General features: G+C 39.4%; 1 protein-coding gene across 3 annotated transcripts in view; it reads left to right on the plus strand.

Annotated features, from left to right (window-relative positions):
- LOC114645957 (UPF0606 protein KIAA1549L-like) overlaps nt 1-26,803 on the plus strand; it is a 333,503-nt gene that overhangs the window by 206,438 nt on the left and 100,262 nt on the right. For all 3 annotated transcript variants that reach the window (XM_028793895.2, XM_028793894.2, XM_051923802.1), the window contains 3 exons: nt 5,816-5,967; nt 8,559-8,730; nt 14,124-14,287. In XM_028793895.2, the coding sequence (XP_028649728.2) occupies nt 5,816-5,967; nt 8,559-8,730; nt 14,124-14,287 (488 nt within the window). The remainder of the gene's footprint in view (nt 1-5,815; nt 5,968-8,558; nt 8,731-14,123; nt 14,288-26,803) is intronic.

The raw sequence follows: 26,803 nt of genomic DNA on the forward strand, positions 1-26,803 counted from the left end.
ATGATCATATACCAGTTTTCGTAATAATTGGAGACCATTCCTCCTGGATGCAATTATTTTTTGTTATATATGAACCAACGGTGCACATTGTACTTAATAATTCTGATATTTAATTAATTAGATAGATAGAATTCTTTATTGTCATTATGCATACACATAGCGAAATTTTTTTTTTTGGTAGGACTCAGCTTCAAGGCAGAATACTTAAATACATAATACAATATAAATAATAAAATAAACATAATAAGTATAAAAGACAGCAGCAATAAAACATTATCAAGTCCAGACTTTTCTTGAGGTATTACGCCTGCAGAGACCAGTGATCTGTGTGCATGGGTCTGCAGGGGAGGAATATGAGTGTGTGTGTTTGACTACGAGGGAAAGTGCGTGTGCATGTCTACAGGGGTGCAGGTTAGGGGTAGATGTAGATGTAGATGTATGTGTGTGTATCAGCAGGGGCAGATGGACTTCACAGCTCTGGGAAAAAAGCTGACTTTCAGTCTGCTGGTATGTGTTTTTATGTTTCTGTACCACTTTCCCGAAGGCAGTGGTACAAACAGTCCATTTCCCGGATTGGTGAGATCCACAGCTATACATTTGGCTCTCTTCTGCACCCTTCCAGTAAATACAGAGTCCAAGTCTAGGAGAGGACTTCCTACGGTCCCCCCTGTGCTGTTCTCACCACCCGTGCCAAGTCCTTCCTGTCCTGTGCAGCTGCCGTACCACACTGTCATACTGTGACAGAGAATGCTTTCTGTTGCGGATCTGTAGAAGTTTGTGAGCAGCCGAGAGGAGAATCCAGCACGTCTCATCTTCCTGAGGAAGAAGAGTCTTTGCTGGGCCTTCTTTACCAGGTGAGATGTGTTCAAAGACCAGGTCAGATCCGATGTGATGTGGATACCCAAGAACTTGATATTGTCCAAACACATTACAGCCTCCTCATGTATGAATATTGGAGCATGTTCTGTTCTTCTGGGCCTCCTATAGTCCACAATGATCTCTTTGGTCTTGCTGGTGTTCAAGATGAGGTTGTTGGCCTAGCACCATAGTGCTAGGTGTTGTATCTCCTCTTTGTAGTGAGTCTCATCATTGTCTGATATGAGACCCACCAGGGTCGTATCATCCGCCAAATTCACAACCATATTTGTGGCATGGATAGCAGAGCAATCGTGCGTAAATAACATGAAGAGTGCTGGGCTGAGCACACAACCCTATGGCGTGCCTGTGTTCAAAACCAGTGTAGCTGATGTGCAATCTCCAATTCTAACCACCTGAGGCCTGTTGGTGAGAAAGTCCCTGATCCAGAGAGTGTTAGGGAACTGCAGATGAGTCAGAGCTGTGTGAAGTGCAATTGAGATGACATCCTCTGTAGATCTGTTCCTCCTGCAAGCGAACTGATGGTTGTCAAATCCAGCAGGGATGGCATCCTTGATGTACTTTAGGAGGATTCTCTCAAAGCACAAGTCAGAGCCACAGGGCAGTAATCATTATGGCAGATGACTGCTGATTTTTTAGGCACTGGCACAGTAGTGGAGGATTTGAGGCAGACAGGGACCATTGCAAGTTGTAGAGAAAGGTTGAAAATGTCCATAAAGACTCATGCCAATTGATCAGCACATATTTTCAGTATCTTACCCGACACCTTATCCGGTCCTGCAGCTCTGTTGGTGTTGATCCTCCTCAGGGTGGACCTCACTTGGTGTAGTTGTAAGATGTACAGTCTCCCTACTGCTAGAGGCATCAAAGCGTACATAGAAACTGTTCAAGATGTCAGGGAGACTAGGATCATAGCTGACCTGCTGATCGCTGCGCTTATAATCCGTTATGGTCTTTAAGCCTCTCCACATGTTCTGTGAGTCATTGTTATCAAAATACTTGTCGATACACTGTTTGTATCTGTATTTTGACAGGTTTATTCCTTTTTTTAGTTCTTTACGGACTTTGCTATATGCTAGCCTGTCGCCTGACCTATATGCAGAGTCCCGGGCTTTAGGCAGGGACCTCACCATACTGTCCAGCCACAGTTTCTGATTTGGAAACACCCTAAAGGTCTTCGTGGGCAGGACAGCATCAGTACAGAACTGCACATAGGACAGGTCAGATGATGTATATCCCTTTAGATCTGAGCCCTCTTTGAACACTCCCCAGTCAGTAAGCTCAAAACAGTCCTGTAATGCTGAAGATGCCTCTTCAGTCCATACTTGTACTATTCTGGTAGTCGGTTTCATCTTGCAGATCATGGGAGTATAGACTGGGATCAGGTCCACTGCAATGTGGTCTGACATGCCCAGATATGGGGCTACTACAGCCTTGTATGCTCCTGGGATTATAGTACAAAAACAATACATATCCATAATTAACAGTTGTGATGCCATTAGGGGACGTACAGCCGTCCTAAGCTGGACACACTCAGGCAGGACACAGGTTCAACACAATACCTGGTTTATTTACACTAAAGTGTGCACAAAACACCAACACACCTATATACAGTCCCTTCTGGTCGCCAGTCCATCCGCCTCCACTCCTCCTTAGGCTTCTTCATCTCGACTCTGGCCATCCAATGGAGTGAGGCGGCTCCTCTTATTCAGGTCCTGGAAGTGTACCAGGTGGCTCGTCAGTGTTACCTGGAATCACTCCCAGGTGCGCTGGAGGCCCTCTATAGGGCTCTGCAGCTTCCCCTGGTGGCCCCCACGCAACCCAACAGGGCTTCACCAAACTCCAGCTCCCAACATGTCCTGTGGGAATCCGTGGTACCACAGCCATCTGGGAGGTCTGCCTCCTAGTATCCCTGGGGAAATATTGCCTCACCAATGCCCTCTCCCCTGATCCTTCCACTCTGTTGGCGTCCTGGCCAGGTAGTGGCCGTGGCTGCCCATCACACAGTTTAAAACATGTGTTTTGTGAAAAAAATGTTACGTGATGAAGAAAAATCTTTTCATTTTTTAATTCAGCACCCAATAATATGAATAATATAATATATAAAAATCACAATGAAATAATCAAAACAAATTTGTCCATGTAGACCAGTGTAACGAAATTTTCAATGTTATACAAAAAGGCCCTTGTCATGGAACAGGTAATAAGGTAACAACTTACAGCTTTTGTGTAGCAAGGAAATTTATTATTAAATAATCAAGTCTTGAAAGTTGGTGCAAACAATTCCTAGAGGTGTCCCAACTTTTGTTGAATACTTATAAACTCTCTGTCTGTAGAAGAAAAATGTGGGAACAGACTGTTACTACACCCTCTGAAGTATTATTTGGATAATATAAGGTTAGCATCAGTGCCTGATCTCGCTCTGGGGTGGTATTGCTTAGATGGTTCCCAGTCACGCATGTGTGACTGTATATATGCATCGATCAGCCGCAAAATTAAAATCACCTGCCTCATATTGTGTTGTTCCCCCTAGTGCTGCCAAAAACACTCATCAAGACATTAATTCCATAAGACCTCTGAAGGTGTCCTGTGGTATCTGGCACCAAGACTTCATCAGTAGATCCTTTACAGATCCTGGGGGCTCAATTGATCGGACTTGTTTTTCCAGCACATCCCACGGGGGAATTTGGAGGCCAAGTCAACACCTTGAATTCTTTGTTGTGTTCCTCAAATAATTTCATAGCAATCTTTGCAGTGGGGCAGGGTCCATCATCCTGCTAAAAGAGGCCACTGCCATCAGGGAATACCATTTGCCTTTTACCTGCTCCTAAGCATCATTTTCAAGAACTGACTGTTCACTTGCTGCCTAATATATCACACCCCTTGACAGGTGCCACTGTAGAAACATAATCACTGGCAGTGGTTTTAATGTTGTGGCTGATCGGTGTATAGTGTATATTGTAATATGCAAAGACACGGGTTCAACAACAATGAGAGGCATGGAGTCAGATGGCCATCCTGTTTAATGATGGTTGGCAAGAATGAGAAAATAAGCAGAACAGCCATAGCTGTATGAAAGAAAAGAAGAAATATTCTAGTGTATAAAACGTATCTCCTGGTCCAAAGAGAATGGGAACTTTTGGTGGCTTGGCTCTTTTTATGATAGAAGGCAGGAAGAAGTGGATTCTGGAGAAGGCAGAAGTGGAAGTGACATTATTAGTCATCTGGCCCAGAACCCTAGTATTAGATATTAATGACAGATGGTGGCATTGCCTAGATTTTTAGAGGCTTAGGCTCTGGACACTTGGATCAAATAAACTTTGGTTGATTTTCTCTTTTTTTGCTTTCTAACTTAGTTATAGTTTTAGTCTTTATTCTCATCTCCATCATCTGATCAGCCTCTTAACTAACTGTGGCCATTTTGTGCAGGCACAGTACAATTGTTAATCACTGTGTGCTGCTGGCACTTGCCCACTGTCTCTCATATTTGCTTGTATCCCCTCAATGTGCATGTATAAGGGGCTGCATGATGCTTGCCATTGTGTTTGGAACATAAATGAATAATGTTTAAAGAAGGTGAATTGCAGCAGGTGTCTGGAACTGCATCGTTTACTAGACATGCTAAATGCATCTTTGCTATGGTTTTCCTGATGTTTACAATTTTCTTGTTTGTTCTTTTTGCTTTTTCCTCCTTTCATTTTTTTACCCTGATTTTTTGCATTTTAGCGTTTGTGTACACTTTAGAGCAGTTTAAGGTTAGGTCCGTTTCTTGATTTGGAGCTGTTTGCCGGTCACTTTGAAAGGCACCTGTTAGCTCTTCCTTGATGAGATTAAAGACGGGGCTTGCTAGGGTTTATGCCACATGCTGTTTGACTCTCCATGTGTTGCTATACAAACGAATAAGTGCAGAAGTACAACTTCAGTTTTTTTTTGGTCTAGCTGAATGCTGACATATACCCCGTTCAAACCTCCTGGGGCCAATCACAGTTGCCATGTTATGAACATGATAGATAGATAGATAGATAGATAGATAGATAGATAGATAGATAGATAGATAGATAGATAGATAGATAGATAGATAGATAGATAGATAGATAGATAGATAGATAGATAGATACTTTATTAATCCCCAAGGGGAAATTCACATACTCTAGCAGCAGCACACTGATACAAAAAACAATATTAAATTAAAGAGTGATAAAAATGCATGTATAACAGACAGTAACTTTGTGTAATGTTAAAGTTAAAGAAGTTAAAGAAAAAGTTAAAGAAAAGCTTGCATAGATCTGAGAAATTGTGTTTAAACCAAACCTTATCTGACCTGTTCTATTAAGTATTTACAAATCTGGTTTCATTTGGACTACTCTATATTAAGGTTAGCAAAAGTTCTATAAATCTGACCTACTTTGACATAATTAGTTCTGGCACTTTTTTAAAACTAATAAAATGTAAAATCTTATTTTAGTCAAAATAGCTAAACTATAATCTAGAAGACATAAATTACACATTCATTGAATAATGTGGAATCTATAAATATTACATTTTATTCTTAGAAGTGACCCAATTTAATGGCAAATATGTGGTGTAAGAACAAGGCAGCATTCCAGTTTTTTTTTTATTCCCTGCATTTAGAGTTTAAAATTTTTTATTTATTCAAGGTACTCTGTTTTTATTCCTGTTTGTTAACAGGAGTTTGTGTGTGTGACCTGCTATAAACTAGTGTAGTTTCCCATCTCTCATGTCAGTTAACTAGTTTAAGGAACTAAGAAAAAGCTTAAAGCCTGTTTTAAAGAAAATATATCTACAAAGTACAGTATATAATATAGTATAAACTAATCTATGTAGTATAAAAATGCATTTTCCTGTAATAAGTCATACTGTTTTAAAATGCTCACCCTATCTTCACCTGCACTGATCTCTTTTTCTTTAATGTCTTCAGTAATTCAGGATGTCAGTAACGCTTCTTTAGAGGAAAATTATCAAAGCTTTGCTAGTTTGATGGAGCAACGTCTGGCGGAATTATTTGTTAATGCTCAGAATCAAGCAAGACGATTTCGTAGAGCAACAACTGTGGGAAGCTACACAGTTCAGGTTGGTACCTGTCAGAAGGTTAATATGATCTCATTATTTATTATATTTCCTATTGGAAGTTATTGTGGAACATGTGAGATTCTTAGAGTTTATTCTGATATCATTGTAATAGTCCAGGCAATACAGAATCTAAGTGAAGTGAATGGGTGAAAGTTTAATAAGCTGCAGATATCTAAACAAGCAATAAATGGAAAAGCATACAGAGTTGGCACCAACTGCATCAGCTTCAACAAATGTTTCATTGTTTAGCATTCAGTGAACTTAAGGAGAACTTAAAAGCTTATTAAACTCAAGATGCTCTAAACATGAGCCTGGTATCTTGGTATACTTCATTTAGACATCATCTTACAGATTATTGTTATGTTGTGTAAAGAAAGCAAGAAACTAAATGTGGAGTAGATGGAAGTGTTATGAATTTACCTCGGATCTGGAAAAAAAGTAAAGACTTTGTTTCAAAATATTATAATAGTTTTTTTGCAGCTCATGCCCCAATATAGCTTTGACACTAGCGGCCCAAGGTACATGCTCTTTATGCTCTGTGACATGTCCCTGATAAGGCCGTGACCCTAAAAGCCATGGTCTGATTCCAGGTTTGGGGATGATATTTCGCTGGTGCCAATGATAAATCCAATGTTGATGACAATATGTACTGTTTCTGCCATTGCAACACTGATACATACAATTTATTGCATATATGTTGTAACTTCTTTTCTTCTATTCCATGAACATGAAAGTTTAACACATTTAGTCATTTTTGAAATTTCTCAAACAGAACATTTTTCTTAAGACCCAAGAGGATTTTAAAAATTATAGACAATTAAGTCTATTAGGAACTCTGTGTTTTTATAGTTCTGCACCCAGAATTCTTTCAAGTGGCGCAGCAGTCTGTTATGCATACTTCTTACTTCTACCCTATTCAGCGCTCACATGGACTAGGTGTTGGGCAGGGTTGTGGGGTACAGCGGTTGTGGGGCATCTGTTTGTGAAGAAAGATTCACTGATCTTGACTTTGCCAACGATGCTGTGATCTTCGCGGAGTCAATGGGCTCTTGAGAGGCTGAATGAGGAGTCTGAGTGTCTGAGCTTGCAAGTGTCCTGGATAAAAACCAAGATCTAGCTAGGCATTTAATAACCTCTTGGGCACAGCCATCAGCTGGTTGTCTGTCTGTGGAGAGAATGTCGACCACATTAAGAGGTTTACTTACCTCAGCAGTGACATGTCTCTGATGACATCTTTTGACTGTGTGGCAGGTGGCCGGGTGTGGTCATCAGCCGCTTGCCTATTTAAGGAGCCGCCCTCCCTCACTCAGGGCTGGAGTCAGGTGAGGAGAAGGACGAGGTCAGAGAGGAGGCGGCAACGAGAGGCCTGAGAGAGAGAGAGAGAGAGAAAGAGAAAGAGAAGTGGCTTAAAGAGGAGCCTGGACTTTGGGAGACTGCTGGGGTTTGTGTGTGTGGGTGCACTTATAGAGAAATTGTAAATATTAATGTAAAATAAACGTGTGGTGATGGCTTTAGTCATGTCTGCCTGTCTGTGTCCGGGCCGTCCAATTCACAACTGATTGGAAGAGCATGTTAGGCTCATGAAATTGCTGGAAAAGGAGTGTCTGGAGCCCTCAGTATCTTTGCAAGAGGACGAACATTCATGTCTTTAGACTTTGAGACTTCTTCTTTTGCTATATGGTATCCAGTGACCTGAGATGAAGACTGGACTCCTTTGGTACTGTGTCTCTTTGGAGAATCCTTGGGTACTGCTGGTTTGACTTTGTGTCAAACGAGTAGTTTCTTACAGAATCCCAAATGAGGCATGTTATCTGCATTATTATGGAGCGTCAGTTACGACTCTACGGCCAAAGGTGCAATTACCCAAGAGTGATCTGGCTCACAAGATTCTCATTGTTGAGTACCTGAGTGGCGGGACCAGGCCAAGGAGGAAGAGCAGAACGTTGGGAGTATGAACTGATATCACTTTGCTGGACCCACCACGTAACAAACCACCTGGATTGGAACCCGAGTGCAGCAGATGACACCTCAGCACCACACTGCCCAAAAAACATCTGGCTGTGACAGATAGCTGGCCACTTCTGAAGGGTGGGACTAAACCGCAAGTATGCCCCCCCACCCCGGGTTGCCAACTGTAATCTCAAGGTTTTTCGTTGTGTGGACCAGTGCATACTCCCCAATCTGACCTGACCTGAGCAGTTTGCCATGTATAGCACAACAAAATTGTAAAAAAAAAACAAGTCAACAATGTTCAGTGTTCTAATATTATATGAACAGAAACAAGAATATGCTATAACTTGAGCATGTGAGAGAAATTAATTAAAAGTAAAGATGTACTTTTTCTCATATCTTTCAATAAACCTGCTGAAATTTGCTTGCTTGAAATATTGATCAGACTGAGCACTGCAAACTGCAGTTGCCATTAATCTTATAAATGACTTGTCTAAAGTGATAAAACCTGGATGATATCTTTGCACAGAGTCTTCTTTCACTACAGATACTGTATATAGTATTGTCTCAAAGTAGCCTGCTCTGATTAAACTTGTTAGTTTTTCTATTATGATTTTTTATCATTATCATTATTTGTGTAGATGGTGAGCATCAAGCGCATTGCAGGCCCTAAAAATCCAGCAGAACTGACCTACTATGTCCTTCAGAATGGAACTCCACTGCTAGGCACAACTGCAGCTAAAATACTGAGTACGGTGGACTCCCAAACTATGGCGCTGACATTAGGATACTTTGTGCAACTTCAAGCTGAACGTATGTACAATGATATTCACTGTTTTGTCTTACCTTGGCTCCATCATTTGTGACAGTGTCATCTCCTCTGCTAAAATTATCACAATAATCCAACAATTTTTTTCAGCTGAGTAGTCCACATGATTTCTGGTGAACTTTGACCTAGGCTATTTCACTTCTTCATGAGATCCAATCACAGCACTGGAAATCTTGGTAATAGTGCTGGAAAATGTACTAAAGCTGGTCATTCTTGACATTTTATTACTTAACTCTTTATCACGAAACATAATTTTTCTTCATCTAACTAACTTTAGCTAATCATGCATAGCACATCTTAGCTTAACATACAAGCAATTGTTTTTCGGTTGCAAACTATATTACTATGCACTTCCAATGTGACAAACAGGATCACAAAGGCAAGCCTGATATGGAGATAATTTATGAAAGCAAAAGAGTATTAAAGATAAAGATAAAGTTGATGGCTACAATAATGGATAAGGTGGGGAACTTCAATGGTCTTTGAGGCTTGACAATGGGGTTCTTCATGGTGTAATGATCACTCTGTGTGCCTACAAGCCATTCTACTAAGGGGTCCTACAACAATGGAAAGCAGAATAAAAAAGAAGTTTGATTAAATCTGAACAGCTGCTTTATGTCAGATCCATATTTTGCATAATACTTGTAACTTTTTAGAATTGTTGTCTTAATACCTTTTATTTGGGCCACTGGTATCATATGACTTTGCCTGAATGGCCACAACCTTGGCATCATCCATTTCCCAGGATGTCGATAGCCATAAACTGAGGATGGATTACAACAATGAGGATACAAACAACAAGTCATAGTGTAAAAGTACTTTTTTGATGCACTAGTGTTGATTCCTGTTGCTAAAACCATTCCAGAGTGGGTATGTCCTAAGAGATTGTGACCTGTCAGTCACTGGATAAAATATCATCAAGGGGTATACCTCCTAATCTGACTACACGGATTCCTAAACTCTTCAATCCTGTGTTTTATTTCTGTAGTTTTTGCCCTCTCTGCAATCCTTCAGACTTCGATTTTGTGTCATGGTTTTTGGTTTTGGTTATTCACAATTGTTTTCCTGTATATGACCCTCACTTCAGTTTTTTTGACTGCATCTTTGTCATTCACTTTAAATCACACAATCAAAACAGTGCTGAAAAAGTGTAATACAGTTCAATAAATAATCTTTAATAAAGCAGTGTATTTGAGGAAGTTTAAATCTATCAATAAATAAATTGTAGCAGTAGAGGCGTGGAGCCACCTCTAACACCCTCAGGTACCACTCCAGACACTGGATAAAAGTCCAAGACTTCTTTATTGTATAACAATAACATGCACAAAGCACCCTCCACTCCACACTCATAAATCACAAACAATACTCTTTCCAAACCAATCCTCCTCACCCAGACACTTTGCCCTCCTACCTCCCAGCTCAGCTCAATGTTTGGGGTTTCCCACAATCCTTTTATACACCCTGACCCAGAGGTGTTCCTGTCCAACAGTCCACAGTTCCTTATTCCTTCCGGGTCAGGGTAAACAGTCCTTTTCTTCACCCCGGGAGCACGTTGTTTCTTCCCATCACGTGATCATGACGTACTCACAGGTTATAGGGCACATGCGAGCCTATGAGCCCCCCTACAGCAACGCCTGGTGGCCCCCAAGGTATCCAGCAGGGCTGCGTATAAAAACTACATAGTCCATGAGGCCCTGCTGGAACTCGGGGGACGTTCACGCTGTTGGGAGAGCTCCTCCTGGCGGCCTGGGGGTGAGAGCCGGAATCGAAAGCCGGCAATCCACCACAAAATATAAACAGGTTAAAATCAAGAATAAAAGCTCAGTCAGAATTGGGTTCATTTTCTTATCTTGCCCTTTGAGCCCCAGTGCATCTCTCTAATCCTGTCTCTTCTGCTCCCTGTCCTGGGCAGTCAACGGAGCCTTGACAATTTCATTGGCTCTTGTCTGCACCACTCTCCTTTGGCATTCCTAGGGACCCCACAAGCCCTTCTCCCTTGCCCCTCCATCATCTGTTGACTATGAAGCATTCTTATCAAACGCAACTGGCCGCTCTTGCTCCTCTAAAGGTGTGAGTGACACAACCCCTTGAGCGCCATTCCTCTTCCTCCCCATGGCGCATCCTTACCACCTTGCCTCCTTTTTCCCCTAATCCTGACATTCTCTCTCTCTTTCTCTCTGTCTGTCTGTTTGCCCTTCCCATATGGATTTTCCTCCACTCATTCTTTAGCTTTCTGTTCTTTCTTGATTTTTTCCCTCTTTCTCACTCTTAAAACCCTTTTTTATACCCTGTAAATGCAGGTATGCCAAACAATCCCCGGAGCCTCAATGATGAACCACTGCACTAACCACCTTTGTGCAGCTAATTCTCTCATCGAGTTCTCGGAGGCTGCATGGCTTTCCTCCCACATACCTCCTCTCACAGAATGTGAGCTACTCCACTGTTTTTAAAACCATGCACCGCCATTGTCCCCGACACACTTCACCACAATTGCTTGCAGGATGCTAGTGGATATTAGTTTCAAGAAAGGAGCTAAATTGGGATCCAAGCAAGTGGGAATGAATCAGAACCTTGACAGTTCAGGCGGGTGCAGAAAAAAGGAATCAACAACAAGCAAACACGTTCAGAATGAGAAACTGGTGCTGGTTGAAGCACAAATTTCTGTAGGTCAATTTTTTGTAGGTAAGACACACAAATGAACAAACCAGAGCTAAAGATTATTTGGCTCTGAGTGATCAATGGAAAGGAAGAGTTAGTCATCTTAATTTTTTTTTACTAACCAATGGGAAAAATGGTGATTAAACTAGATAACAGATGCTGTGAAAGTTATGTGTGAGCTATAACTGGGCCATAGCGAGGCTCATGAACAGGTTTTAGTCATAAAAGTAAGTTTCCTTCTAGATTTGATTTCTGAGTACACCTGTAACACATATTTAGGAAAACCTGGTGACTTTAATGCAAATGGTTTTAGTTGTAGGGATTAAAATGCAAAATCAGGCCTGTATTCCACCATATTTGACACATAACAGTAAGGCCTCACTAAGTAAATCTGGCCCTTAAATTTCACAAATTTAGTTTTCTTGCATGCGTAACTAAAAAAGTGGACAAGCTTATAAATCACTAAAAAGGAAGAGGGGAAATGTGAAACCCCTGATGGAAAGTAAAAAAAAATTATATCAACAATTAAATTTATTCATTAAAGATTTCAAAAAATAAAAGAAGAGAACAAACCAAAACAGAAGCAAGTCAAGTCTGTAATGTAATGACTAAACCAGTAATTAAAACAAGCTGTTAAAAATCAGAATAATCTAAAAACAAAAGTATAAAAATGAACAACAACAGTATGACAAGGTGCATACACATTACAATTAAATAAAATAATACATTTTGAAAATGAAAACAGTAACAGAGAAAGATAACAGAAAGTATTTAACAATAAGATAACAAAATTAAGAGGCTTATGAAAGAAAACCAGAGGTCAGGGGGCCCAACTCATGAATTACCAAGACTACGGACGTGTTCCCAAAATATCTCCAAATGTTTCGAAATATTAAAAGCCCAAGTATATGCTCCAGCCAGGACACAAGCTTATCATCTGTCAAAGTCATATCTAAATTGACCTTTGATACAATTAAACTACAATTGATCTTTACTCCTAAAACCTAATCAGGGAGTAGATGCACGTTGTATTTCTTTAAAAAAAAAAAGCCTTTCAGCTACAAATATTAGCAACCTCAGCTATGGTAAGAATAGGAGAGAAAGAAAAATATTGGATGCAGCATCAAAACTATCATTTTCAGGAAAGATCAACCCTAACTTTAATTTCAGTTCTGCTCCATGTTATTCTTACGCTGGATCTTCTGGCCCAGTTTATCAAACTTTTTTTTTTTTCTGTCATTAGCTTGGAACAATGTCCTAAGCATTTTCTGAAGTTTGAAGATCCACCTTAGTCCAGTTTATACAGCTTTTGTTTATTCCTAATGTCAGGCTAATATAGCACTGTTTTGGTGGTCACCTCCAGAGATGTTGTCTTCTTCCAGGGACAGCTGATCAGTGGGGCATATTTAGATGGCAGGACTGAAGTCACTAGATACTGTAGGTGAGCAGAGTGAATCAGAAACATGGTTGTTCAGGTGAAATTCAGAAGATGCTCATCATGCAAAACGTACACACACCCACAAACAAACAAAAAAACCAAAAATGCCTGTAGATGTAAAACATAAACAGGAAAAAACATAAGCAAAAGGTCAAAACCAGAAAACAAGAATATTGGGCGACTCTCTCTGCGGTAGTTACAATACTGTTTGCCGCCATGACCACCTGTGTGCTCATCCACACTTTCATTTTAGGTGACAGTGCATGACATTGTACAGTATAAATATTATTCCATCTCTGACAGACTGACATGTTTTTACGAGTTTGTTGTTGTTTGTCATTCCAAGACATTCCACCTTTCCTAGAATGTGTGTGCCAGTCACTGCCTGAATGCCATTTTTTGGCAGCTCCTAATGATTTAGGACAGCTCACAAGCTCTTCTAGATCCTGGTAACGTTAGGAGTAATTTCCTAAATTAGGAAAATTGACAAAAATATTTTACTTGTGCACTTAACAGGAGGACCACATTTGTATCACTCAGATTTTTGTGCCAGTTTGGACTGTTTTCCTACTTTGAGATGCTTGATAAATATGGACACAGAAAGTGTTTTGCCAGTGTCTGCATAGAAAGAAGAAAAGACATAAAGACAATTAAAGTAGTTTGTATATTTGCTTCCATAAAACAAATCTCATCCAATTGGTATTGTATTCATTGGAATAGGTGGTAAAATGCAGTGGAAAACAGCTGAACAAATGTATTATTGTAAGTTAATATTTGTTTGTATTTTTATGTTCTATTTGCATAGCTTACTATTGTATTTGAGGAAAGTAAAAGTGACATGCAATGTTGGGAGATTCGAGTCCACAACTAAGTTGATGGAGTGCATCAGACTGTCCCTAGGAGTAACACCTGAACACATTGCTTCCAGGAGAAGGCAAAGTTAAATCTAAATGTATATATGCAGAAAATCCAACTTGACAAGAGAATTGCAGAGAAGTGCTGTACTTAAGCAGAGTGATTGTTATGTTTTTCTTCTCAATAGTACATTTTCCAGATTTGATAGCTTCTTGGCTTAGAACATCATGTACAGCATTTATTGATTTACTTTGTATTTGAGAAGTACATTTTCATAATTCAGCAGGTCAAAAAATCTACTTGTGTTGAGAACGGAATTCAATATACTTAATAGAAAATGTACAAGGAGAGCATGGTGGTTGCATGCAATAAATCTTACAGCTTTTTATTCAATATGTGTAATTCACTATGTTTATGTTTGGACAGCTGTGGTGAAGAATCCTCCAAATAACCTGTGGATCATTGCAGCAGTTCTGGCTCCTATCGCTGTTGTCACTGTCATTATAATCATTATAACTGCTGTACTGTGCCGCAAGAATAAGAATGACTTCAAGCCAGACACAATGAGCAATATGCACTCTCGTGCAAAGGTAAGAGATGTTCAGACTGAATGCCATTGCTTTATTCTCAGACTAAGATCACTTTAAGAATTTTTCCAAAGCATAGTAAAATTAAATCTCCTCAAACAACAACATACTAAAATACTCTTTATTACAACACTCAATTTTACTTTAGAAGACTTATGTAATGTTATGAAATACTGCCAAGATTTTTTATGATTATAACTACAATTTAATGCTTACTTGTCTATCAAGCACTTTTCTATCAAGTTTTTAATTTTTCTATTGAGGGTTTGTGCCAAGATTCAATGGGTGTCTCCTTTGTTTGCTGTTCAACTATATTACACATTAATTTGCCCGATACTCTCTAATCTTTTGAGCTGCGGATTGAGCCCTTTCATTTGTTTCCTATTGTAAAAGACAAACACAGAAACAAGGGAAAGGTTTGAGGATCCGCCCTGTATATCATCGTTAGTATTAGTTTATATCTCCATCAAGTAGTCTCAAAAGACAGAGTCCAGAATGGGACTGACTGGGGAAGGCAAGTGACTGGCTTTATAGGTGGTGGGAAGGAAGAGGAATGTCCATCAGGGCACTGGTGGAAGTGATGTCAGCAAGAGGGTGTGGCCTGGAGAGGGATGGGGAAGCTGGTTAGGGTTTAGCTGGTCTTTCCTTCTGGGGTTCTGCAGAGGAGGGAGAAAAGACATTAATTAGTGCACTTCATCAACCTCTGACCCGGTGTTTTACCTTTAGTTTAACCCATAGACTCCCTCCCATACACACGTGTGTGACACTGTTTATTATTTCTTTAGAAGCTATTGAGGTGGAGTGGTGGCTCTGAGACTATGGATCTAAAAAAGGCAATCAGAAGGTTGCCGGTTCAAATCACATAAGTGCCAGAAGTGATTCCACTCTGTTGGGCCCTTGAACAAGGCCCTTACCATGCAATTTCTCCATCCTGGGTATGGCATTAACTTGTATCCAGCCCTGCAAGAAGGTCCTCCAACTTGCAAGGAAAACCTGGGGGTTGGTGTCAGGATTGGCACTCTGGCCGCCATAAAAAACCTCTCACTGTTTTACTCCATTCAAACTAGTGTGGTGCTGAGGTGTCACCCATTGCACGGCTGCGTTCTGGTCCTAATTTGGAATCCTGAGGTGGTTTGTCATGTAGTGGGAATAGTAGCACATTGTATCAATGCATGCTCCCAAACACTAGCAGCTATCATTTCAGGGTTTGTGACTGAGCCAACTCTTGTCTAGATCCCTAGCTTTAGTTCATCTCAGGGATGGTCAGCATGTCTGTTTAGTAATGCTTTAATGTGCTGGTAGTTCTTTGAGTCCTCTACTAAGTGTTTAGAACATCTTTAAACACTGAGCTTCGCCCTCCGCCAATAATTTGAAAACTGGCCCAGCCTTTCACTTATCCAATTTAGCCAAAGCCTGATTACCTGGATTAAATTCAAGAAGAAAAAGTACTCTGTGTTGCCTGGTAAAGTAAAATGCTTTATTTTGTTTGCGTTATGAATCAGATTTTATGATTTGTACCTTGTTGAGCCACCTCAGGTTCAAATTCAGATCATGTTGGCATGGTAGGACTTTCTATTCTCTTAATAATTTTGCTGGAGATGTGTCAGGTCCAATAGAAAGAGCTCTCATAAAGCAGACTGTCTTGTGTTAGACATAAGCACAACATCCCCAACAGGAGACAACAGTGTTATAATGATGATTAAAACTGAATCAGAGATATTAGAAATCTACTTCTGTCTTCTTTTTAGATAATTTTCTCAAATAATATATACATTTGAACAACAGACAATCAAGGTGTTCAATTGGCATCAGAGCATGAAAGCAAAGCAGACGTACGCTTTATATATACTGTACATAAATGGCTACTGGCCTAAAGCATATTACAGATTATTTTGCAATAATTTTACTAATAATTTCAAATGAATAATTTTTTTAACTAATCCATCATCTATTGACCCTGCTGCTGTCATGGAGACCTGAATATATCCAGGCTGCATTAAGCTGAAAGTGGGAATCAATCCCAGGCACAAATAACATTACATCCCAAAAGACGACAATAAAGAAACAGAAAATCACAACATCAGCACCACTGATCAATACCATTTAGTCGACTTCGTAGAAACTAGAGAGTGACCGAGCCTCAGCATGCTGTGCAATTCTAGGAAATGTGTAGGGCATCTGAGGTTATTTTGTGCCATTTCAAATTAGACGTTTAATTTTATTTTTTGCTGCTGGATATAGTAGTTTTCCTTGAATAAGACTGGGGATTGCGCACTATTTTTGTGTAATGTGTCAAATGTCACCTTACTTTGTAATGTTGGTGAAATTTGTAGGCAACACACATGTCTGTAAGGCTAATGCTTGTTTGTTTCAGATGATTACTGGGGAGAAAATAATAACAAAAATGAAATAAGTTTTCTCAAATGCTCCTAGGACAGGCTTTAGTATTAAGCTGGTTTGGGAATATCATGTTGTGTTATCCTCTGTTTTCTTACATGATCATGTACTAGATTTGCACTTTTTCATGAGATTCACAAGTTTGCAAAAAATCATGACACTAAATATCTCTGTTTTCATACATGGTATTGTGCATAATTAATTTGGTGTTTTTTTTCCTGAAACAGATGCCGGCTACTAACAATAGGCTATGTTGTCACAACTTTATGCTGCTGGCAGCAACCTACCATTCTGCTCCTGTGCTTCTGGGATTGTTTTTGTTTCTGGGTAGCTCTGTCCAAGTCTCTTATCTTGCAGACTGCTGCATCTTAAAGTAACATGCTCAAAGTCTAACTGTTTATGGAACATATTCCAGAGTTACCTAGTAAATTGGGGTAAATAGTCACTTATTTGGTGACCTTTGCATAGAGAAGCCAGAGAAGCATCACATAGAAGCCCTGAGAAAAACATGCGTGCAAATGGCGTTATGACAGAGTGCCACATCAACAGCTCTGAATGTGCATGAGGGAAAGAGTAGTACCAGAGAAGTACAGTATGTGAAGATTATCCAGGACTAGTCGTCTCCCGAGGCTCCACCCACATATTAGTGAAACGGGACAGCGAGGAGAGCCCTCCCCGGCTCCCCACTCCTGACATCACGCATGGCCCGCAGCCTCTGTCCCAAAATAACGCGAAAATATCACTCCTGCAAGCGAACTATGATTCTTAGCGTGAAGAAAGAGGTCGCAAAATCAACCGGAATGTTCAAGCAAATTATAGAAAACAACTGATCTAAATTCATTAAGTACGTTGTAGTTTTCTCGTGAAATGCGGACAGGCATACAGGCATATAGACAGACAGACGTTGAATTTTATATATAGTGTATATATGTATATAGATATCGATGAATATGTTGCATATGTATAACTACTGTGAAATGGTGGGTAAGGATGCAGTCATTCTTTAGTATAATTTGAGTGAGCAATTTATTGATATAAATCTGAAGTAGTTCTCTTGTTCGCTAGCTAAGTGGAGGTTAGGTTATGCCTCTCAGTCTGCTGCGTGTCTCTCAGATTGGCGCAAATAAATCGGTAATGCAAGTGAACTATGATACATAGTGCAATGAGAGAAGTCGCAAAATCAACCAGAATGTTGAAGAAAAAATCCCAATCTAAATCCATTAAGTAGTTCTCTTGTGAAAAGCAGACAGACATACATGCAGACAGACAGACAGATGTTGGATTTTATATATATATATATATATATATATAGAGAGAGAGAGAGAGATATGTGTAATGGACAAGACGCCGGTTAGAGTAGGTCTGCGCCAGAGATCTTCTTGAAGCCGTTTTCTCTTTGATCTAGTTATGGATATGTTAACTCATGGGGTAAAAGACCAATCCCCTTAGTGCATACTTTTTGTTGATGGCATTTTTTTTTTTGTTCTTTATTTCACCTTATACAATTTCTTGTATTAGGAATTTGTTCGTTTTCGCATACCCCTTGGGGTCAGAGCGCAGGGTCAGCCATTGTACAGCACCCCTGGAGCAATTACAGGTTAAGGGTCTTGCTCAAGGGCCCAGCAACCGAACCAGGGATTCGAACCGGCAACCTTCTAGATACCAGCACAGATCCTTAGCCTCAGAGCCACCATTGTGTTATATAGCACCAGAAAGAAGAGAAGTTAGAGAAATGGAGACAGGCTTTGGAAAAAAGAGGATTGAAGAAAAGTTGGGAGAAGACTGAATATTTGAGGTTTAAAATGGATCAGGATTCAGAAGTTAACGTGAAGGAGAACTATTGCTCAAGATGTTTCATTGGATGTAGAGATAACCGACATGCAGCGCAGATGGAATAATTGGAAGAAGGTATCAAGAGTATTGTGTGACTGAAGAATCAAGGTGAGGGTTAAAGGTTATGTGAAGCTGAGACATGGGCAGCAAATGGAGTACAGGTGAAGATGTTAGATGTAGCAGAAACTAGAAATTAGAAAAAGTTATTAGAATTTAGAAGAAGTTAGTTGTGGAAGAAATTAGAATGTTGAGGTGGATGTGTAGAATTAGAAGGAAGGACAGAAAATAAAAATGAGATAATCAGAGGTACAGCAAAAGTAGGAAAGATATCTAAGAAAGTACAGGAAAGTGGGATGAAGTGGTATGGAAATGTGATAAGGAGATGCAATTAATTTGTGCGTAAAAGAGTGATTGTATATGCAGAGGTGAATAGATAAAGTAAAGGAAGACCTGAAGGAAAAAGTATTTACTGGGGAGGAAGTGCAGGACCAAGCTGTAAAGAGAAGGCTGGTCAAACACATCAGTGGGAAAAGATAAAGATGAAGAAGAAGGTTGGCAAATTTAACAGAGCAAGCAAAATTTGCTTTAACAGTAGTAATGATGTGTGTTGATATAGTCAACCAATGAAATAATTCTTGGTAGCATAAGTAGCAGTCTGATAAAACTAAATGGTCTTTATTCTTTTATCTGCTGGCATGATGTGTCTGGAAATGGGCTTAGAATTAATGTCCTGACCAGAGTTGTATAAAGTACTCTAAAATTATACTTGAGTAAAAGCTGAAGTACATCATCAAATTTTTACTTTCCCTGAAGTAAGAAGAATTTCATTAAATAAAACACTTAAAGTATTCCAAAAGTAAAAGTACATTTTATAACAATAACAAAGTACAAGACTTTGTCTAGAGGACACAATACATTTATTTTATTTCTAGATAACACTCACACAATATTTTTGAGTAATGAGGACTTTCTGGAAAATGTAATGCAAATAAAAATTATGCTATCTGACCTAAAAATGTAGTAGAGTAAAAATAAAAGTAGCCCAGAATGAAATTTACTCAATTAAAGTCTAGAAAGTTGCAAATTAGTTGTACTTCATTATTTTACCCCTCTGGTCTTGACTCCTCACAAAAGAAAGCTCATGATAATGTATTCCTTTTAATACCCCTTGATGGCCACCACTTCAGTATGTTAGGACTCTCTCCCTCTATATTTTGTAAGTCATTAGTGTTCACCATTCTCACAACTGGGAGCATCAGTTCTTTTTGTAATGCAAGGAGAAGTTATCGGTTAATGAGTTTCGGTCAAAGGACATTTCATTAACATTTCACACACCCAGATCTCCAGTTATGTGTTATAGATTTACGTTAATCATCTGAAATAACTGAAGTGACTCTCTGAGCTGTAAAGCGTTTTGTTTGATTTATCTTGATTTCAGTGAGCTATGGTTGCAATGAAACCTTCCTTACTAAATATCACAGAATCAACAGTGCTGTTTATTTTCATTTTCTGCCATTTTTCCCAGTAATGTGACATTCTGCTCATCTTATTTCATTTTATTTATAGTTATATCTTGTTAAAGCATTATTATCCCTGCTCTTTTCATCTCTCACTTGCCAGACATTATCTTCTAGCGTTGTTTCTTCTTGAATCCCCTATGTTGTGATTTGGTTGCAGTGCACCTCTACTTTTGTTTTGCTGTGTCTTATATATCTTATGCCTTGTGCTGGGTGTTTTCGTGTTATCTTTTGCTTGACTTTCGTCCTCATATATTTTCCTGTTATCTTTCTCAGGGTTGCTTATTTCATGTGTCAGCTTCTTTTCATGCTACAGTACTGTGTTTAATGAATTTGTGATGTCTGCAATATGCTGCATGTCACCTCTCTCTGCTGGGCATTCAGCCATGAAATATCTTCACCTTGCATTCGTAGCTATACTACCATCTGCAAAGAAAAGCCTATCATTAAATGTATTCTTTAGGCAGTTCTTCTATTGTACTTATAGGGCAAGCCGGTCTCAGGATTTTTTCATTCCATTATAGTTTGCAGTAGTTCATAGAGGCCTCTTTTGTGTATTTCTATTGCATCATCAAATTTTAAGATGTTTTTGTTGAATGCTGTGCTTTCTTGAAAAATGTTTTTCTTCACCAGATATCAAAATGTCATAATTGTTTTTGTCTATTTCTGTATTTTTCAATGGCCTATTTTGTTAAGAGATACTGTAAATTAAAGAATAGTGTAGTGTAGTTACTACATAATATGTGTTAACAAAACTACATTTTATGTCATGTATACCATTATATGCTGTACCAATGGTTTGTAGATTTTGTTGCCTCTGTTATTCATTATTGAGTTGTAAGCTCTCTCCTTTAACATAATTTAGTACAAGCTATATATAATCTAAACATGCACACAATCAATGAGCATCAATAATGTTGTATTGGGTGCCTCTAATGAAAATTAAAGGAAAAAAATACTATTTTACTTTCTAGATTTGGGATTTTTATCTTGACCACTAACTTCAAGAAAAGACCAAGATTAAATAATGCTGATAAAGGTTATTTATTGATATACAAAAATAAAGTAAAAAAATAGAACAGCAACAAAATATATCTATTATCACAAAAGTAATTAAACTGTGTGATCAAGAGACATAATACAGTGGGTTCTAAAAGTATTCAGACCCCTTCACTTTCTGGTCAGTTTATTGTGTTGTACATTTAATTTAAAATAGGTAAATTTGCCATTTTTGCCCAACAATTTATACTCTATAACCCATGATGACAAAGTAAAAGCGCGTTTTCAGAAACATTTGCAAATTTGTTAAAAACCAAAAACTGAAATCTCTCATTTATGTTAGTTTTCAGAACCTTTTCTCTTGCACTCCAAATTGTGGCCAGGGGTATCCTGTTTGCCTTAATTATCCTGGAGTTGTGTCTTGAACATGACTGGAGTCCGCCTGTGGCAAACTGAATTGATCAGACATTGTTTAGAAAGACACACACCTGTGTATACAGTATAAGGTTACACAATTCACACTGCACGTCAGGACAAAATCCACAAAGTCCAAGGAGCTCTCTGTAGACCTCTGCAATTAAATTGCGGCGAGACATACAGTAGATGAGAGCAAAGGTCTAAAGCCATTTCTAAAACTTTGAATGTTTCCAATAGTACATTGGCCTCAATAATTGTGAAATGGAAGATGTCTGGAACCAGCAGGACTCTTCCAAGAAATGTTCAGAAAGGCCTTGCACATGGAGGTGCTCAAAAAGTCAATGGTCACTCTAACAATGCTTCAGAAGTCCTCTGCTGAAATAGGTGGACCTGTTGGAAAGAAGACCACCTTAGCAACACTCCATTGTCCAGGTGTTTATGGTAGAGTAGACTGACAGAAGCCACTCTTGAGTAAGAGACATACTGTATTAAAATTTAAAGGACTCTGACAGCATGAAGAAAAATTTTCTCTGGTCTGATGAGACACAAATGAAACATTTTAGGCATACGTCCAAGCATTATATCTGGCAAAGACCAGGCACTCCTCATTGCCTGCCTACAGTTAGGTCCATAAATATTTGGACAGAGACAACTTTTTTCTGATTTTGGTTCTGTACATTACCACAATGAATTTTAAATGAAACAACTCAGATGCAGTTGAAGTGCAGACTTTCAGCTTTAATTCAGTGGGGTGAACAAAACGATTGCATAAAAATGTGAGGCAACTAAAGCATTTTTTAACACAATCCGTTCATTTCAGGGGCTCAAAACTAATTGAACAAATTAAATAACTGGAAATAAAATGTTCATTTCTAATACTTGGTTGAAAACCCTTTGCTGGCAATGACAGCCTGAAGTCTTGAACTCATGGACATCACCAGATGCTGGGTTTCCTCCTTTTTAATGCTCTGCCAGGCCTTTACTGCAGCGGCTTTCAGTTACTGTTTGTTTGTGGGCCTTTCTGTCCAAAGTTTAGTCTTCAACAAGTGAAATGCATGCTCAATTGGGTTAAGATCAGGTGACTGACTTGGCCATTCAAGAATTTTCCACTTCTTTGCTTTAATAAACTCCTGGGTTGCTTTGGCTGTATGTTTTGGGTCATTGTCCATCTGTATCATGAAACGCCGCCCAATCAATTTGACTGCATTTAGTTGGATTTGTGCAGGCAGTATGTCTCTGAACACCTCAGAATTCATTTGGCTGCTTCTGTCCTGTGTCACATCATCAATAAACACTAGTGTCCCAGTGCCACTGGCAGCCATGCACACCCAAGCCATCACACTGATCCACCGTGTTTTACAGATGATGTGGTATGCTTTGGATAATGAGCTGTTCCACGCCTTCTCCATACTTTTTTCTTGCCATCATTCTGGTAGAGGTTGATCTTGGTTTCATCTGTCCAAAGAATGTTTTTCCAGAACTGTGCTGGCTTTTTTAGATGTTCTTTAGCAAAGTCCAATCTAGCCTTTCTATTTTTGAGGCTTATGAGTGGCTTGCACCTTGCAGTGCACCCTCTGTATTTACTTTCATACAGTCTTCTCTTTATGGTAGACTTGGATATCGATACGCCTACCCCCTGGAGAGTGTTGTTCACTTGGTTGGCTGTTGTGAAGGGGTTTCTCTTCACCATGGAAATGATTCTGCGATCATCCACCACTGTTGTCTTCCGTGGACGTCCAGGTCTTTTTGCGTTGCTGAGTTCACCAGTGCTTGCTTTCTTTCTCAGGATGTATCAAACTGTAGATTTTGCCACTCGTAATGTTGTAGCAATTTCTTGGATGGGTTTTATTTGTTTTCGCAGCTTAAGGATGGCTTCTTTCACCTGCATGGAGAGCTCCTTTGACCGCATGTTGTCTGTTCACAGCAAAATCTTCCGCATGCAAGCACCACACCTCAAATCAACTCCAGGCCTTTTATCTGCTTAATTGATAATGACATAATGACGGACTTGCCCACACTTGCCCATGAAATAGCCTTTGAGTCTATTGTCCAATTACTTTTGAGCCCCTGAAATGAAGGAATTGTGTTAAAAAATGCTTTAGTTGCCTCACATTTTTATGCAATCGTTTTGTTCACCCCACTGAATTAAAGCTGAAAGTCTGCACTTCAACTGCATCTGAGTTGTTTCATTTAAAATTCATTGTGGTAATGTACAGAACCAAAATTAGAAAAAAGTTGTCTCTGTCCAAATATTTATGGACCTAACTGTATAATATCATTCCTATGGTGAAGCATGGTGGTGGCAGCATCATGCTATGGGGGCACATATCAGTACTAGTGACAGGAAAACTAGTCAGAATTGATAGATGAATACCGCCAAATGAAGAGAACATCCTCAAGAAAATCTGCTCCAGAGTGCACATAACCTTAGACTGGGGTGGTGGTTCACCTTTCAGCACGACAACAATCCGACGCATACAGCAAAGAAAACACTGGAGTGGCCTCAGGACAAATCTCTTGCTGTTCATGAGTAGCCAAGCCAAAGTCCAGACCAGACTTAAACCACATAGAACATTTGTGAAGAGACCTGAAGATGGCAGTTTACAGATGCTTCCCATCCAGTCTAACGGAGCATGAGAGGATCTGACAGGAAGAATGGGATAAGCTGTCAAAATCCAGGTGTTCAAAGCTTATTGACACTTACCCAAGGGGACTCAAAGCTGTAATTGCTACCAAAGGGGCTTCTACAAAGTACTGAATTGAGGCTCTGAATAATTATGATTGACAAAATTTACTTTTTAAAATGTAATTAATTTGCAAAACTTTCTGAAAACAGGTTTTCACTTGTGTGTGTGTGTGAGTGTATATATATATATATATATATATATATATATATATATATATATATATATATAAAATATATATATTGTGAGAGCTCACCCGAACACCATCAGACAGACACCAGCACTTTATAAAACACATGTTTATTAAAGTCCAAAAGTCCCACACAGCACACAGTGCTCCCACCAAACACCCCTACCCACGGGCTTCTCTAATGTTCGTTGGCCGCCTTTCTTCCACCTGTCACTGGAGCTTTGTCCTGCTCCAGCTTCCGACTCTAGCTCCTTGACTGTAGGAAGGTACCCCCCTTTATAGTCACCCGGATGTGCTCCAGGTGCTCACTGATGCTCTTCTGGCGGCACTTCCTGGTGTGGTGGAAGTGCCGCATGAGCACCCGGAAGGACTCTGGCCATTGCTGGAAGGTCCTTCCTCCACCTTCCCAGGTGTGGCGGAAGTGTAGATCTCCCAGGCTTTATGAAGCTTGGCGGCTCCCTGGTGGTAGCCACGAGCCCCCACGGGTTTGAGCCCCCCTGCTACTTCCCTGTGGTCCCTTCGCTATCCAGGGCGGTTGCCCCCTCGTGGCCCGGGGGAGTATAGATCTCCTTCCGGTCCTTCCAGGTGTCCCGGCTGGGTCTGGCTCCCAGCCTCCTGCCACAATATATATATATATTCTAGAAATCCATAAAGGGAGAAGATAATAATAATACATTTTATTTATACAGCGCCTTTACCATGGACAAAATCGTAAAATAGTTTTTCATTCCTAAGCTTTTGACAACCTACCAGGTGTCATCATTAGAGGAAAATGATTAGACATACAGGCATCAAAGGCACTATATAGTAAATAAGGAAGGAGGAGGGTAGGTGGGTGTAAGGGGTTGGTGGAATAATAAGGTGGGTTTCAGAGTGTGTTGGTCATAAAGTCTTATTTAATATGCAGATGTTTGTCTTTTGAGCCTGCATATGCTGATGGCGTTTTTGTTTGATAGCAACACTTCAGCCAGCTCTTTAGCACATTTAGTATTAGCCCTGAATCTTACTTGCACCATGTCCCAGTTAAACGTGTATCCGTTTGAACTTGTATGTGTATATATCAGTGACTGTGGGTCCTTCTTTCTGACAGTATTGCGATGCTCTTGCATACGTGTTGCATACAGCTGGGCATGTGCGTTCCATGTCTCTGCTGCCGATTCCTGCTTTTGGCATTAATAAGAACAGTCCACAGAGTGTTTGCCTGTTTATATGCTATTTAGATGCCTGATCTGGAGAGGATGTGCGCTGTACTTTCTGATACAATGACAAGGAAGGCTGCGCCAGGTGGAATGGGGGTTCAGATTGGAGTCAATTGTTTGCTGAGGTCTGTGACATTTCCAATGTAAGCATTGATTGATGAATGTCTTAGGTTAGTCGTTTGATGTGAACAGATGGAAAAGAATGATGTCTTTCATTTTTTTTTCGTTTCCCTCGCATAACAATGGGTTTAAATCCTTCTGAACACTGTCTTAATACAATTTGGTTTATGCAATGAGGGGTGATTGCTAGAAAAATGTAATATTTAGTCTACATAACATTCCTTGTGATAAGCACTTGTAATCAAAGTGGCGTCACTACCTCTTTCAGTAGCGATGTCCAGGAAACTGATGCGTTGGTCCATTTTTTTCCATAGTATTACTAGGGTGTTGTACCATGTTAGCCATTATGGATGTAGCAAGAAGTTAAGCAAAATGGCACCTTTTATTGGCTAACTAAAAAGATTATAATATGCAAGCTTTCGAGGCAACTCAGGCCCCTTCTTCAGGGAAGATGTAACTTTTTCCATAGTGAACTGGTTTGCAGGAAATACTGAGTTGATGTGGCTGTGGAATTCATTAACCTGGTCACTTTTTTAATATGATGAATGTGTCGTTAATGTAGCATATTCAAAGTTTAGGTGTGTACTGAGTTAGAGCCATGCTTTCAAATTGCAGCACATGCCTGACAATATATATATTATATATATATATACTGTATATATATATATATATATATATATATATATATATATATATATATGGGCAGGTTTTGTTAATTCAAAACTCCTAATAATGAAACTGTATGACAGTCACCATGCTAGCTGCTCTTCAGTGCTGTATACCCATGTTTGTAGCCTCTGAAATGCTGCATCTCAACCTCAAAACTGCTTTGCTTAAGTCACAAAGCATTGGAGTAACAATAAACGGTTCCTACAGTTGAATTTCTCAAATATAATTGTTATAAGAAGACAATGTGTTAAAAGCAGCCTAACTGGTAGATTATTTTTAAAATGAGCAAAAGCTAAATGGAAATATGGGTATTGTTATTGTACAGTATGTACAAGCAGATAGAGCAAATGTTAGTAACTAAATTGTCTGTCTGATACTAAGAGAAATCATATGGATATTAGAAAATATGTTCCTATCTATCTAAGATTGACAATAAATAAATAAATAAATGTGTTGTGCAGATATTTCCAAATGAACATAATAAGTACATTACG

This window comes from Erpetoichthys calabaricus, chromosome 2, assembly GCF_900747795.2.
Source record: "Erpetoichthys calabaricus chromosome 2, fErpCal1.3, whole genome shotgun sequence".
Classification (NCBI taxonomy): Eukaryota; Metazoa; Chordata; class Cladistia; order Polypteriformes; family Polypteridae; genus Erpetoichthys; species Erpetoichthys calabaricus.